This window comes from Nanorana parkeri, unplaced genomic scaffold (genome assembly GCF_000935625.1).
Source record: "Nanorana parkeri isolate BGI_ZX_2015 unplaced genomic scaffold, ASM93562v1 scaffold997, whole genome shotgun sequence".
Lineage (NCBI taxonomy): Eukaryota > Metazoa > Chordata > Amphibia > Anura > Dicroglossidae > Nanorana > Nanorana parkeri.
This window is the reverse complement of record NW_017307265.1, coordinates 60,938-75,521: the sequence shown is the minus strand read 5'-3', so window position 1 is coordinate 75,521 and position 14,584 is coordinate 60,938. Positions and strand designations below refer to the sequence as shown.

The window sequence follows — 14,584 nt, the reverse complement described above, 5'->3', positions numbered from 1 at the left end:
GGCTACCAGATTCCACCACTAAATAACAACACTTTCACGTGTTTCAGCCTTTTTAGCTCCATTAATACATTTTGAAAGAACATCACAACACACCACAGCACAAAAATCGAAACGGGAACTATTTTCATTTATGTTTAAAGTAGCACACCACAACACGCGGATTGGTTCCATATGTATATTGTGGTTTCTTGAAACTCGCATGTGTTGGGATGCGTTTTGAAAGGAGCATTGGAGTGCCACCAATCATGTGTTGGTGTGCATTGCAGTAACGTATGGTAAACCGCGACTGTTAATGCATGTTACCACAACACGTGTGTGCAAAGCCAGTCTAATGATCTCACTAATCACCCACAAGAGATTCTTCCATGGCATTGAGCAAACTTGGAAAGAAACATATCCTTTGAAACCAAAAATTTTAAAAGCAAATTAGGTGATTGTGGATATAATGTCATAAATTGTCTTTAGTTACAGGCCAAGGACACTGTGTGCAATGGGTTTCTGTTTTTTCTACATCTTCTCATTGTCTAAACCATTTTAACTTAATATTAAAGAAGAACTACGGGGTCAGGGCTTTTCCCCATAGTTCTCCTAAGGGTAACGGGAGGACCCAACAGTCAGCGCTGAAGGATCGGACAGGGGAGGGGGGAATCCCTGCAGGGAGCCGTCAGTGGCATCCACGACTCTCTGCAGGTAGATGATCGAGAAGTGAGCGAGCGACGCTATGTGTTCGCTCACCTTCCGAGCCGACCTGTGACAGTTTAATTGTCACAGGTCGGCTAGAACTATGAGGCTGAGTGATTTTCACTCGCCTCATATTTCTGCTTTAATGTTCGGCGTGACTATAAATAATATTTTTTAAAGACATTATGGAAAAACATATCTATAACCTCCCATTTTGACTGCTCAGACTTCTCCCCAACCAGAGGCGTAACTAGAACCTTCAGGGCCCCGGTGCAAGAAACCATAAAGGGCCTCCCCCAACCCCCCCACCTCCATGGCACCGCTTGGTTAACAGGAAGGCTGCCGAGGTCCCCAGCAAGCGTGGGACCTCAGGCAGCCGCTTGTTCCAACCCCCCACCGCCATGGCACCGCATGGTTAACAGGAAGGCTGCTATTGCTCCCCTTTGTTTACATTCTGCAGCTGGCCGGCAGCAAGATTTACACACAGAATTTCGTTAGCTGCTAAATAAATTTAGTTGCTTATATGGTTGCATACCTTGATTTTGATTCTGTTTATACATGCAACCCTGATGAATCTGTAATCCCAAGTTGTAATACTATGTTGTATTTATGTTTAATGTTTGAAAATTTATGAGAATCAATATACATTCATTGAATGTAAATACATTTAGTTGCTAATTAAATCTTTTAGTGTGCACCAAGGAACAGACAACATTTTAGTGCACATCAAGCCACCAGCAAAAAAATAATTGTTTTTTTTTTGCCGGTTGCTTGAGAGTGTCGGTTGCTTGAATGCCCGATAATTGTCTCTGTGTAGCAGGACAGACTGCAAACTTCTCTGTACAATTTCAAAGTGACAGGAAACTTTGGCTGTAACAATAGAAAGACTAAGGACATTCTCAGCTTCCTCCTCATTGACACACAATGCTTCTAAATAATTAACTTTTTGTTAGGACAGATGTTTAAATCAAGTTTACAATTGACAATGAGATCATCAGAGTACAGACTGGGTTAATTATGGTAAGCAATAACTCACCAGTCCCCTTCAGAGAAAAATTCAGTTTAGAAAAAAATATTTTCTTTTACAAAAAACAAGTAAAATATAAGCAGCAATTTTTCATGCTTTAGGTTAAAGAAGATTTTCACTCAACCTCATAGTTCAAACCGACGTGCGACAATGAAACTGTCACACGTCGGCTCAATAGATCGGGAAGTGAGTGAACACATACCGTCGCTCGCTCACTTCTCGATCTTATACTGAGCTTTGGGTGACGGGAGGATGCTAGTTTGTATCCTCCCGTGACCCTGAGGAGAACTATAGGGAAAAGCCTTAACCCCATAGTTCTCCTTTTAAATATATATAAATGGGAACATGTTACAAATATGGGCGTTATCCCAATTTTGCTTGCAAATGAAGAAATACACTTTAACTCTGTAAAATTTTACACCAGTACTAACATTTCTCTCATAATCTCCCTTATACTAACCCTAAGGCTATTAGGCTAATCCATTACACTATTTAAACCCTTCTAAAAAAACGTTGGCAATGTGCTTTTCTGATCTGCAAACCTAGAGTCCTGCAATAAATCAGATGCCGGGGCTGAAAACAAAAACAAAGGATACATGGCTTACTACTATGCTAGGGATTGATCTGAATAGCTTGAGTTTTAAAGGGACCTGTATAGCAGGATATCAGCTTACACACACACATAGCTGAATGAGTTAAGCCTCGTTTAGTCAGGTGACTGAGAGGAGGTAAAATTAGCCGGTTGATCCATGGTTTTATCTCTCCCCAGCCACCTGCTGCAATGTCAGGATTGTGGCAGGACAGTGCTGTATGCATTGCTGCAGCCACAATGATCTGCGGAGCAGCAAAAATGATGCAGCATGTCACTTTTGGCAGGCACGTAAATGAGATCGCATCACAACCAAAGGCCAAACGTTTGGCACGAGGTTGCAGCATGCTGGTTCTATGAAAATTCCCATTGGGCTTGAGAAAAAAAAAATAGCATCTCCTCTTGAAGGCCAGACAACCATTGCTGAACCACGGATCCCGTTTCAGAGAGCGAGGAGTAGACATGTGCGATTCGTTTCGTTCCGAATCAAAATTTGTACGTATTTTCCAAAATTCGGACACATCCGAATTTCCAAATCCCAATGCATCCGAATGTGTCCTAATCCCTCATTTCCATTTCGGATCCCGTCCGAATTTAATTCAAAAACTAACCTGAATTGGACATGTGACTTTTCTGGCCAATCAGATATGTTTTTTGGTTTAATGCATGCGAATTGGTCTGAAACAAATTTTCATTATGGCAACATGGGTGCTATACTGTATATACATATAATACTTAGGCTGCGTTCACACCTAGGTGTATTGAATATGCGCGTTTGTCGCGTGTTTCGCGTCGCACGTTTTTACCGCTACTTGGCTGTATCCCAATGGAAACGCGAGACCAAAACGCCCCAAAGAAGTACATGTACTTCTTTGGGCGTAGGCCGTTTTGTATCGCGTTCGGACGGGCGGAAATAGGGCAAGGTGTGAACCAGACCCATTGAATACAATGGGATTTAGATGTTTGAGCGTTTTGTAGAGCGTTCGTCGAGCGTTGAACGTACTACAAAACGTTCAGGTGTGAACCAGGCTTAAAGATGAGGCTCCTAGACCTGAATGGCATTTGGGAGCTCCCGAATTCCCGAATTGCATTCGGGTCTGGAAGATTCAGCTTTGGTATTTAATATCTGTATATGGTTTTCTGTGGTAATCGTAACGAATATCCGTTTGTAAACTAATCCGAAACTAACGAAAATGTGGATTTTGTTTGAATCTGAAACCCCGAACCGAATTGAATTTTGGACCCGAATCCTGAAATAACGAAATATCCAAACCAAATTTTTTCCACAGCTTAGATGTCTAGGGAGGAGCCTGCCGCCCATCTAAATGAGGCTTAAGGGCCTGATTCACACTAGATGCAGTGCGTTCCGGCCCAATTCTGTCCAGAACGCATTGCCTCGCATTGTGGCCATCTCACTTTTTAGTGGGGCAGGAGGGGGGCGTGGCGGGCCTTTTAAGTGAATGGCGCTGTAGCCACGCCCTCCGGCCGCAATGTGATTGCCCGCACGGGAATGCAAGGCGCATTGTGCCTGCAGTCCGGTGCGATCAAAATGCTGCAAGCACTATTTTGATCGCACTCGACTGCAGGCACAATGTGCATTGCGATCATGTGCGGGTGATCGCATTGCGGCCGGAGGGCGTGGCTACGGTGCCATTCACTTGAATGGCCTGCCACGCCCCCTCCTGCCCCACTAAAAAGTGAGCTGGCCACAATGCGAGGCAGTGCGTTCTGGCCAGAATCGGGCCGGAACGCACTGCATCTAGTGTGAATGGGCCCTTAGAGAAATGACGCTTACAGAGATGTGAAATGATCAGAAGTCACCCTGTTTAGAAACCCTCTCCCAGCATGGAGCTAAATATCTCATTTACTAGACCAACCGACTGTTCCCAACCGGGGTTAAACTCCACGTTTTTGCATTTTAGGTACTGGCCTACCCACTCTATCCATCGGAATAGGAGAAGACTACATCTATTGTAATCCTGGCTGGCATGGTCTAGATCCTTGATTCTCAACTGATGGGTCGTGACCCGAAAGTGGGTCGCCGCATTCCTTCCACTTTTCTAGGTGAGAGGCTCCTCAGCCACCCCCCAGCGCAGCACTGTCAGTTCTTGCGCCGAGCAGCCATTGCAAATATGGTGTCTGGCGCCAAGTGTCACCTTGTGGTGGGATAGCATGGGGCTATGGCCCCGAGAAAGCTCCATCCATACGCGCATTTCTTGCAGCTCTCTCATGTGTCCTGTAGAGGAGCCTGGACCGGAGTGACGTCACATTCTTGTTTCTGGCAACTCTACAGGGCACGCAAGGGAGCTTTACATGCAATGAACATACTGTATAGATGGAGCGCCATCGCAGCACAGCAGCACAGATTGGAACCCAGGCTGAGGTTCTTGTAAGGTAGGGAAACTGGGTGGAAATTTTTTTGGTGTTTAGAATGTCTGAGTTTGTGAGATTGTGTGTGTGTGTGTGTGTGTGTGTGTATGTATGTATGTGTTTTTGAGAGCTCATTCACACTAGTAGAGTGCATCAATCACACAGTCCTGTGCGATTAATGCACTGTACCACGTGTTCTGGTGTGGGAGATATGTTGGGTTGCCATTCATTTGCATGGTACCCCAAACACACCTCCCAGAGTTGGAACACCTGCACCGGAACGTGCGGTCCCGCAATGCTATGTGTTCTATTGCAGTGCGACTTGGGTCACGACTTAATGACCGAGGACAAATGTGGGTCCTGAGGTTACACAGGTTGAGAACCACTAGTCTAGATCCAACACCCACATCACTGGCAATTCCAAGTCAGTCCCTTGAATACTTTTGTTACTCACCTATCCTGGCACAGCTTCACAGCTTCAGCTTTACTAGGGAGAAGAAATCTGGCTTTCAAACTAAAGAGAAAGCCGCATAGTGGGACTCTGACATTTTCAGAAGGAGCCCTCATTTCCCATTAGGGCGAACACCAGTAGTCTTCCACACCTACTGCCCTGCGAACACCACAGCTCACTACCTAACCCACCGCCATTTTGACCCCCTACCCAGGAACTTAAATGGGGTGAAGTGCCAAAACCCCATCCCACCTGGCAGCCAATCAGCAAAAACTAATGGGCCTTGCTGGCAGGGTGGTAGTTTTCAAGAGAACGTGTCACTTTGCCCTGAACAGAACGTCTCCCTTTCCCCTCTATTTAGAAGCATTGTTTCAGTATTATCAACCATCATGTCAGAAGCAAGACACAAATGCCTGTGTACACATCCCTTTATCCATAATCCCATTAGACTGGCAGAGGGATCAATAAATTAAAAGTAGCCCAGGACCCACTGCACTGCTGCCAATTCTCCTGGAAACTTGGGGACCCCCGATTATTTCAGGGTTCTCTACAGGTCTCCCAGTAGCTGTTTCAAGTGCCCAAGATAGGTGGGATCGGTCTTACTATAGTGACAGTGCTGTAGAGGCCTCACTCAGAACTCCAATTTGTTTTCCATTTCATGGATAGCTTGCCGCTTAAAATCTTTCAGCCAATCAGAGCCCCCCAAACACAGAAGGCTCATTGATACCGTGTTTCCCCGAAAATAAGACACTGTCTTATATTTTTTTTGGCTCAAAAAAACACACGAGTTCTTATTTTCGGGGTAGGTCTTATTTTAATTTTTTAATGTACAACAATCCACACTTATATATGTACAACAGTCTACATGTATTCATATACAACAATATGGTGATCAGGACAATCAGGGGTGCTGTACCTTTCCAAGAGCAATTTGCTAATCAATCGCTGGCCAGAATGAGCAAAGCGCGCTTTCAGTATCTATTCCTAACAGGCGGAGGGCATTTGGTATCACTCCGCCTGTGACAGGAGCCGGCGCTATAGAGGAGGGGTCGGCTTATGCGGCTCTGCTCCCTCCGGTGCCGCCTCGCTTCCTATAGCGCTGACTTCGTTGGCACTGCTGATTCTCGCCTGCCTCTCCCGCGCCTCTTCAAGTTCCCCCTTATGCCACCACCAACTGTGGGAATGGTCACAACTAGGTCTTATTTTCGGGGTAGGTCTTATATTTTAGCAATTCCCAAAAATAGTACTAGGTCCTATTTTCGGGGTAGGTCTTATTTTCGGGGAAACAGGGTACCTGCTTTGGTGGCACGTGTTTCACTGTCACTCTCCACCTTAGAAGACAACAGAAGCCATCAAGGTTCTGCTTCCCATACGACTGGGCTGGCGAGGGTACGGACTAACTCGTTGCTGCACTGGATGGGTGTGTGAAATTGACCTCCTCCTTCCAGATGAGGGTGACCTCCTGTTGTGCTGTTCTTGCGTGCTACCATTACTCTGAGTCAATACTACATGTGGTACTCTGCAGGGTTGCCAACTTCTTTTGACTAAAGCACAGTGTCATTGTTTTCCTTTGACCTGTTGGCCATAAGGACTGTGAGCACTCGGGATGAGGGACTTCCCAAAATGTTAGGCAATGGCTATAATGAAAGCAGAAGTGGTTAGTAAAAGAGATCATGATGCAATATCAGTGCTTTCCATTCATAGCACAATGAAAATATACACAGTAAGAATGACTGGGCGTGTGTGCAGCGTGTTTCAGTGCATTTGTGGGAAAAAGATACAAATATGCCAGTCCTATATTGGACTTAAAGCACACTGCACCCCAAAATTTAGGCTTGTAACCCTGTAACAGTAGCCTCCTGGGATAGCTATGCTTCATTCATAGAACAGTATTCAACCACTCGCCGGCCGTTGTAAAAAAACGGCCGCCCAGGAGTTCTCTAGATCTGAGCGGGCGTCTTTAGACGTCCACTCAGCCACGCCCCCTCGCGTGCGCCGCTGGGCAATGCCCGTTATTTGAAAACAGGCAGCGATGCCCGTTAATATACAAGCGATCCGTCGGCTATAGAGCCGGCGGATCGCTTGTATGAGGTCCCGTGATGTGCGCCCCCCGCCTTCCGCTGTCAAGCTGGTCCCGGGCTCCGCTGTGCCCGGTGCGAGCCCGGGACCAGCATACGGCCTCTGTCGCATGGGATCAGAGGGAGCTCAGTACACGACCTCCCTCCGGTCCCCTCTCCGCTGTCAGAATGCGGAACTGATGTATATTACACCACTTCCGCATTCTTATGTCACTCTACTGTTCTTAGCAATAAAGTTAAGTGAAAAAAAAATAGCAAAACAAAATGTAAGTTTCCCCCCCAAAAATTTCAAGTTACACATTAAAAAAAAAATGTTATTCTTTTTTAAGTCCCCCCCATACATATACGCATGCAAACAGACGTCGGGTGCGCATACGTGCGAAAACGACGATTTCGCCCATTGTTTCCTAACGAAAAAAACGTTTTCCCCCAAAAATGTCAACAATTTTTCCTTAATATAGTAAAAAATAAAAACCCCAATGGTGATTAAATACCGCCATAAGAAAGCTCTATGTGTCCCCAAAAAATTGTATAAAATTAATTTCAGTACAGCGTTGCATGACGGAATAAACGTCAGTCAAAGTGCTGCAGCGCTAAACACTGAAAAATGGCCTGGCCAGGTAGGGGATCTAAACACCTGGTCTTGAAGTGGTTAAATAGCCGCCAGATCCCTGTCTGCACATGTGCGAGATTCGGCAGCATGTCGTCAGGGGCCGGCTAAAGGACCAGGAGCCCATGATGTCAATGAGCAAGGGTGATGGCATGGGACAGGACCTGTGGGAGGACAGCGGGATGATCCACACCCCTGCTGCCCCTCTACTCCCTGCTGCCCCAAGGCCGGGCCTTGGTTGGCCTTGTGGGAAATCCAGCCCTGATTACAATATAAGAGCACCATAGGTACATTATGAGGATTATTCATTTGGGACTGTGATGTTCCTCTTTAAAGGACAACTCCCTGCGCACCCTTAAAACATGCCCTACCCCTCAGCTACACCTAGCCTATGTAGTGCAAATAGTGGGGTGATTTTGGTGGGTGATTTCTACTGAACAGAGCCATAGTCAATGGCACGAGAGGTAAGTATTCCCTTTCTTGCTTACAGGCATGAGCTTTGTTCACAGTTAGGTGACAGGGTCTCTTTAAGCATCTGCCGGGGAACTATTAGATAGAAATTGTCTGGAATTCAGCCGTAACTCTAGGCCAGTGTTTTTCAACCTTTTTTGTGCAAAGGCACACTTTTTTCATGAAAAAAATCACGAGGCACACCACCATTAGAAAATGTTAAAAAAATTTACCTCTGTGCCTATATTGACTATATATAAAGTAATTCTCTTGAATAGGAATCAAATAAACACAAAGAAATTATTTTATAATTACTTTATTATGAAATAATAAAGTATTTTATAATTGTTCATATTTCTGTTCAATCCATGACTTAACTTCACACTTCACACAAATACGTTTTAAATTCAAACTGTAGCACTGACGTAGCCCTGGTTAAAGTAGGGTTCAGTGGGGTCTCACTAGTCTTGGTTAAACCCCACAGAGCCCTGGTGAGAATAACTCCTTCATGGCACACCCAGCGTTACCACACAACCCCAAAAGCCCCATGGCTTTGTGGGGTCTCACCAGGGTAGCAGATTTTGCCTTGTACACACATGCGATGACTCACCGGCCCAAGAGTGAGGAGGAGACTCAGCCCAAGTGATTCCGTCAGGTAACGAAGGGAAGGGGGAGGAGTCTGTCCGTGACGTCACCGGACTCCTCCCTCCTTCCCTTCGTTACCCATCACGGACAACTACATCACCCGACTCTCCCCCCCTTCCCTTCGTTAGCCGACAGAGCCACTCGGGGAAGGGGGGAGGAGTCCGGTGACGTCGATGTCCGTGACGTCACCGGATCTCCGACGGAAGACCCGGAAGCCGGCGGAGAGGTGAGTAACTTTGATCGATGAAAATAATTTTGATCGATCAAAAAAATTAACGATTTATTGACGGCACACCAGAAAATATCTCACGGCACACTAGTGTGCCGCGGCACAGTGGTTGAAAAACGCTGCTCTAGGCTAATGTTAGGGTCAGGGGTTACGGGGTGGGCAAACTCCGGTCCTCCAGCTGTTGTGGAACTACAAATCCCATGAGGCATTGCCAAGTCTGCGTTAGCAGGGATGTCCGTATAATGAGGCAGCCTGAGGAGGTTGCCTCAGGTGGCATCTCACTGGGGGGAGCCTGGGTGGTGTGGGGGCAGCCACAGCGTCCCAGGTTGCTAAGGCATTTTGCCGCTCTGTGGCTTCCTTCCCAGCTCACTGACGTCACCGGTTGCCAGGAGCTGAACGGGACGCTCTGGCTTGTAGCCCATAGAGCTCCTGGCAACCAGTGACATCAGTGAGATGGGCGCAGTGACGGACAGAGCCGCTGACAGTATGCTCCGGCTTCCTCCAGCACCCATCCCCCCGGAACAAGAGCACATCTCCTCAGGCGGCGAATATCTCAGGGACAGCCGTATCATCAGCCTTCCCGGTTCTCTTATGTAAACTGCAGATCATCCCCTCCTTGTGTTGTGGGGATGACGAGGAGGAAGTTGTTTATAGTCCAAATTAGGGTAGCTGTCTATGGTGAGAACACCATGGGGGGATTAAAAAAAAAAACACTGAAGCAGACAGAATATGGAGCAGTTGCCCATAGCAACTAATCAGCTGATGTCTTCAGTTTGCTTAGTTACATCCTGAATCACTTTGCGGTGTCAGTGTTTCCAGCTCACATGTAGTAAGTCATCTATACAATGTGTATGATGGAAGTGTATCGGAGCTCCAGGTAGTTCTCCCTCCTCCGGCCACAGCCAGCACAAGTCAGGAGACACATGTGGTCGGTGTTGTGATCCGCTGTCATTGCTGGAAATGATCTACTTTCACTTCCAGTGTCTGCCAACAGGGGGAGTCAGTGAGCCGCCCGTCCCCGCCATCATTGCCACTTTCCCCGGCCGCTGTCACTTCCAGGACACACAGCGGGCTGTACACAGGACGGGAGAAGACCGGAGTATACGACGTGCTCCGCGCTATGGGCTCCCGCCGGGAAAATGTGGCTATGAACGGTATGGGGGACAGCTCCCCTCTCCGTGATGACGAGGTAAGGGGGGCGGGGAGAGGGATGACGGGGACAGGGGCCGGGTGTTTGGGGCTGTCTGGGAGAAAGACCGGGGTGCTGAAGTTGCACATGGAGCCCCCTGTACTCCTCAGTGTGATATTTCTTGTCTGTGATTGTTCATCGGAATCCATGATTTCTGTATCCGTGTACCTCCTTGTCATGTATCCTGGTACACACTGTCTGCTACATCTTCTCTACTGATTATTATCATTATCATCCCAACACTGCTGATTACTCCATCCGGCCTCATCTATCTAATCTATCTATCTAGTATACAGCACCCCCTGTGTTACCAGGGATCATCCAGAGCTGCCTGGGGGCTCCCGGAGCAATCACTGATTTCTGTCTCTCACATGAGATACCACTGACACCCATAATGTTCTCAGCTCTCTGTAATGGGGGCACACTTACCCCTGACCACCAATGTAATGGGCATTGCTCCCACTGGCCACCAATGTAATGGGCATTCCTCTAGAGCTGCAGCTAACGATTATTTTCAAAATCGATTAGTTAGCCGATTATTAAGTTCGATTAATCGGATACAAATAAAATACCAATGTAAGGGGCATTCCTCCCACTGACCACCAAAGTAAGGGGCATTGCTCCCACTGACCAGCAATGTAAGAGGCATTCCTCCTACTGACCACCAATGTAAGGGGCATTCCTCCCACTGACCACCAAAGTAAGGGGCATTGCTCCCACTGACCAGCAATGTAAGAGGCATTCCTCCTACTGACCACCAATGTAAGAGGCATTGCTCCCACTGACCACCAATGTAAGGAGCATTCCTCCCACTGACCACCAAAGTAAGGGGCATTGCTCCCACTGACCAGCAATGTAAGAGGCATTCCTCCTACTGACCACCAATGTAAGAGGCATTGCTCCCACTGACCACCAATGTAAGGAGCATTCCTCCCACTGACCACCAAAGTAAGGGGCATTGCTCCCACTGACCAGCAATGTAAGAGGCATTCCTCCTACTGACCACCAATGTAAGAGGCATTGCTCCCACTGACCACCAATGTAAGGAGCATTCCTCCCACTGACCACCAAAGTAAGGGGCATTGCTCCCACTGACCAGCAATGTAAGAGGCATTCCTCCTACTGACCACCAATGTAAGAGGCATTGCTCCCACTGACCACCAATGTAAGGAGCATTCCTCCCACTGACCACCAAAGTAAGGGGCATTGCTCCCACTGACCAGCAATGTAAGAGGCATTCCTCCTACTGACCACCAATGTAAGAGGCATTGCTCCCACTGACCACCAATGTAAGGAGCATTCCTCCCACTGACCACCAAAGTAAGGGGCATTGCTCCCACTGACCAGCAATGTAAGAGGCATTCCTCCTACTGACCACCAATGTAAGAGGCATTGCTCCCACTGACCACCAATGTAAGGAGCATTCCTCCCACTGACCACCAAAGTAAGGGGCATTGCTCCCACTGACCAGCAATGTAAGAGGCATTCCTCCTACTGACCACCAATGTAAGAGGCATTGCTCCCACTGACCACCAATGTAAGGAGCATTCCTCCCACTGACCACCAAAGTAAGGGGCATTGCTCCCACTGACCAGCAATGTAAGAGGCATTCCTCCTACTGACCACCAATGTAAGAGGCATTGCTCCCACTGACCACCAATGTAAGGAGCATTCCTCCCACTGACCACCAAAGTAAGGGGCATTGCTCCCACTGACCAGCAATGTAAGAGGCATTCCTCCTACTGACCACCAATGTAAGAGGCATTGCTCCCACTGACCACCAATGTAAGGAGCATTCCTCCCACTGACCACCAAAGTAAGGGGCATTGCTCCCACTGACCAGCAATGTAAGAGGCATTCCTCCTACTGACCACCAATGTAAGAGGCATTGCTCCCACTGACCACCAATGTAAGGAGCATTCCTCCCACTGACCACCAAAGTAAGGGGCATTGCTCCCACTGACCAGCAATGTAAGAGGCATTCCTCCTACTGACCACCAATGTAAGAGGCATTGCTCCCACTGACCACCAATGTAAGGAGCATTCCTCCCACTGACCACCAAAGTAAGGGGCATTGCTCCCACTGACCAGCAATGTAAGAGGCATTCCTCCTACTGACCACCAATGTAAGAGGCATTGCTCCCACTGACCACCAATGTAAGGAGCATTCCTCCCACTGACCACCAAAGTAAGGGGCATTGCTCCCACTGACCAGCAATGTAAGAGGCATTCCTCCTACTGACCACCAATGTAAGAGGCATTGCTCCCACTGACCACCAATGTAAGGAGCATTCCTCCCACTGACCACCAAAGTAAGGGGCATTGCTCCCACTGACCAGCAATGTAAGAGGCATTCCTCCTACTGACCACCAATGTAAGAGGCATTGCTCCCACTGACCACCAATGTAAGGAGCATTCCTCCCACTGACCACCAAAGTAAGGGGCATTGCTCCCACTGACCAGCAATGTAAGAGGCATTCCTCCTACTGACCACCAATGTAAGAGGCATTGCTCCCACTGACCACCAATGTAAGGAGCATTCCTCCCACTGACCACCAAAGTAAGGGGCATTGCTCCCACTGACCAGCAATGTAAGAGGCATTCCTCCTACTGACCACCAATGTAAGAGGCATTGCTCCCACTGACCACCAATGTAAGGAGCATTCCTCCCACTGACCACCAAAGTAAGGGGCATTGCTCCCACTGACCAGCAATGTAAGAGGCATTCCTCCTACTGACCACCAATGTAAGAGGCATTGCTCCCACTGACCACCAATGTAAGGAGCATTCCTCCCACTGACCACCAAAGTAAGGGGCATTGCTCCCACTGACCAGCAATGTAAGAGGCATTCCTCCTACTGACCACCAATGTAAGAGGCATTGCTCCCACTGACCACCAATGTAAGGAGCATTCCTCCCACTGACCACCAAAGTAAGGGGCATTGCTCCCACTGACCAGCAATGTAAGAGGCATTCCTCCTACTGACCACCAATGTAAGAGGCATTGCTCCCACTGACCACCAATGTAAGGAGCATTCCTCCCACTGACCACCAAAGTAAGGGGCATTGCTCCCACTGACCAGCAATGTAAGAGGCATTCCTCCTACTGACCACCAATGTAAGAGGCATTGCTCCCACTGACCACCAATGTAAGAGGCATTCCTCCCACTGACCACCAATGTAAGCGGGTCCTTCACTGACCACCAATGTAATATCAATGTGAATTGGCACTTTACTGTCCCTCAATATTTGGGGGCACAACTCTGACCTTCTCTGCAAGTGGGCACTATACCACCAGCCAACACTGGGAGGAAACGTGACACTTTTCTGCCCACAATATTTTGTTTTAATATCATTACTGAAAGTAAGCTTGTGTTATGGAGCAGCCCTGAGTGTCATCTACACAAAGTACTCCACATTCCTCATTCTCTTATTTATATCTGCAGCTTTCTGTTCCCTCCGATGTCCTATGAGGTGTAGATATAATTATTATCAAGGGTTCCCAGGTACCTAAAAGCTGATTCAAGGGTTCCTCCATATTAGGCGCCATTCACACCAGGGCGGCCGCGGATTCCACATGATGTTTAAAAGGGCGTTTTGGGGCGTTTAGCTCTTTTCCATTGAAATCTAAATGGAAAACGCACTGATCAGTGCTGAAAAAGTCGCTCAGGGAGGAGTCTGGGCGGCAGGCGGATTGAAACGCGTGCTTGCATGAACGGGCCCCATAGGAATAAATGTTTTTTTTACTGTTGGTGTCCTTGTTGGAATCGGATGGTGTTGTAGGTGAATATGTTGTTGTATTCCTGTACGCTAACAATGGTCGGCATTGTCTGTGTTGCACAGGAAGCTTTTACTTGTAACATTATTGTTATTTAAAGGTAAAATGCTGGGATTTTGGGAAATTAACCCTTGCAATGGAGCTCCCCCCGCACTGCTTGTTTTTCTCTAGGCGGCGAAAATAAAGAAGAAACACTCACTCGCCTGATCCTCAGTCTTGCGGCAGTGACCTCCCCCCCTCCGACTATGGTATGTCCCTCTGCGACTTTATTATGTCTAATAGACACGCATTAGAGGTGATGATGTCACTGGGCCTTAGCCTGCCGGAGCACGGGGGTGAAGATGCTGCAGCGATGGGTCTAGTAGCCAGGTGGGACTGAGGATCGGGTGAGTATTTCTTATTTATCTTCACCCCCTACACAAAACAAGCACTTAACCCTTGCAGTGCAGGGGTAGCCCCACTGCAAGGGTTCATTTTTCAAAATCCT

General features: G+C 47.7%; 1 protein-coding gene across 1 annotated transcript in view; it reads left to right on the top strand.

The window, feature by feature from the left end:
• The first annotated feature begins 10,209 nt into the window (after positions 1-10,209).
• LOC108795731 (ninjurin-1-like) overlaps positions 10,210-14,584 on the top strand; it is a 43,474-nt gene continuing 39,099 nt past the window's right edge. Inside the window, exon 1 of the mRNA XM_018567018.1 lies at positions 10,210-10,319. Coding sequence (XP_018422520.1) covers positions 10,251-10,319 — 69 coding nt within the window. The 5' untranslated portion in view covers positions 10,210-10,250. The remainder of the gene's footprint in view (positions 10,320-14,584) is intronic.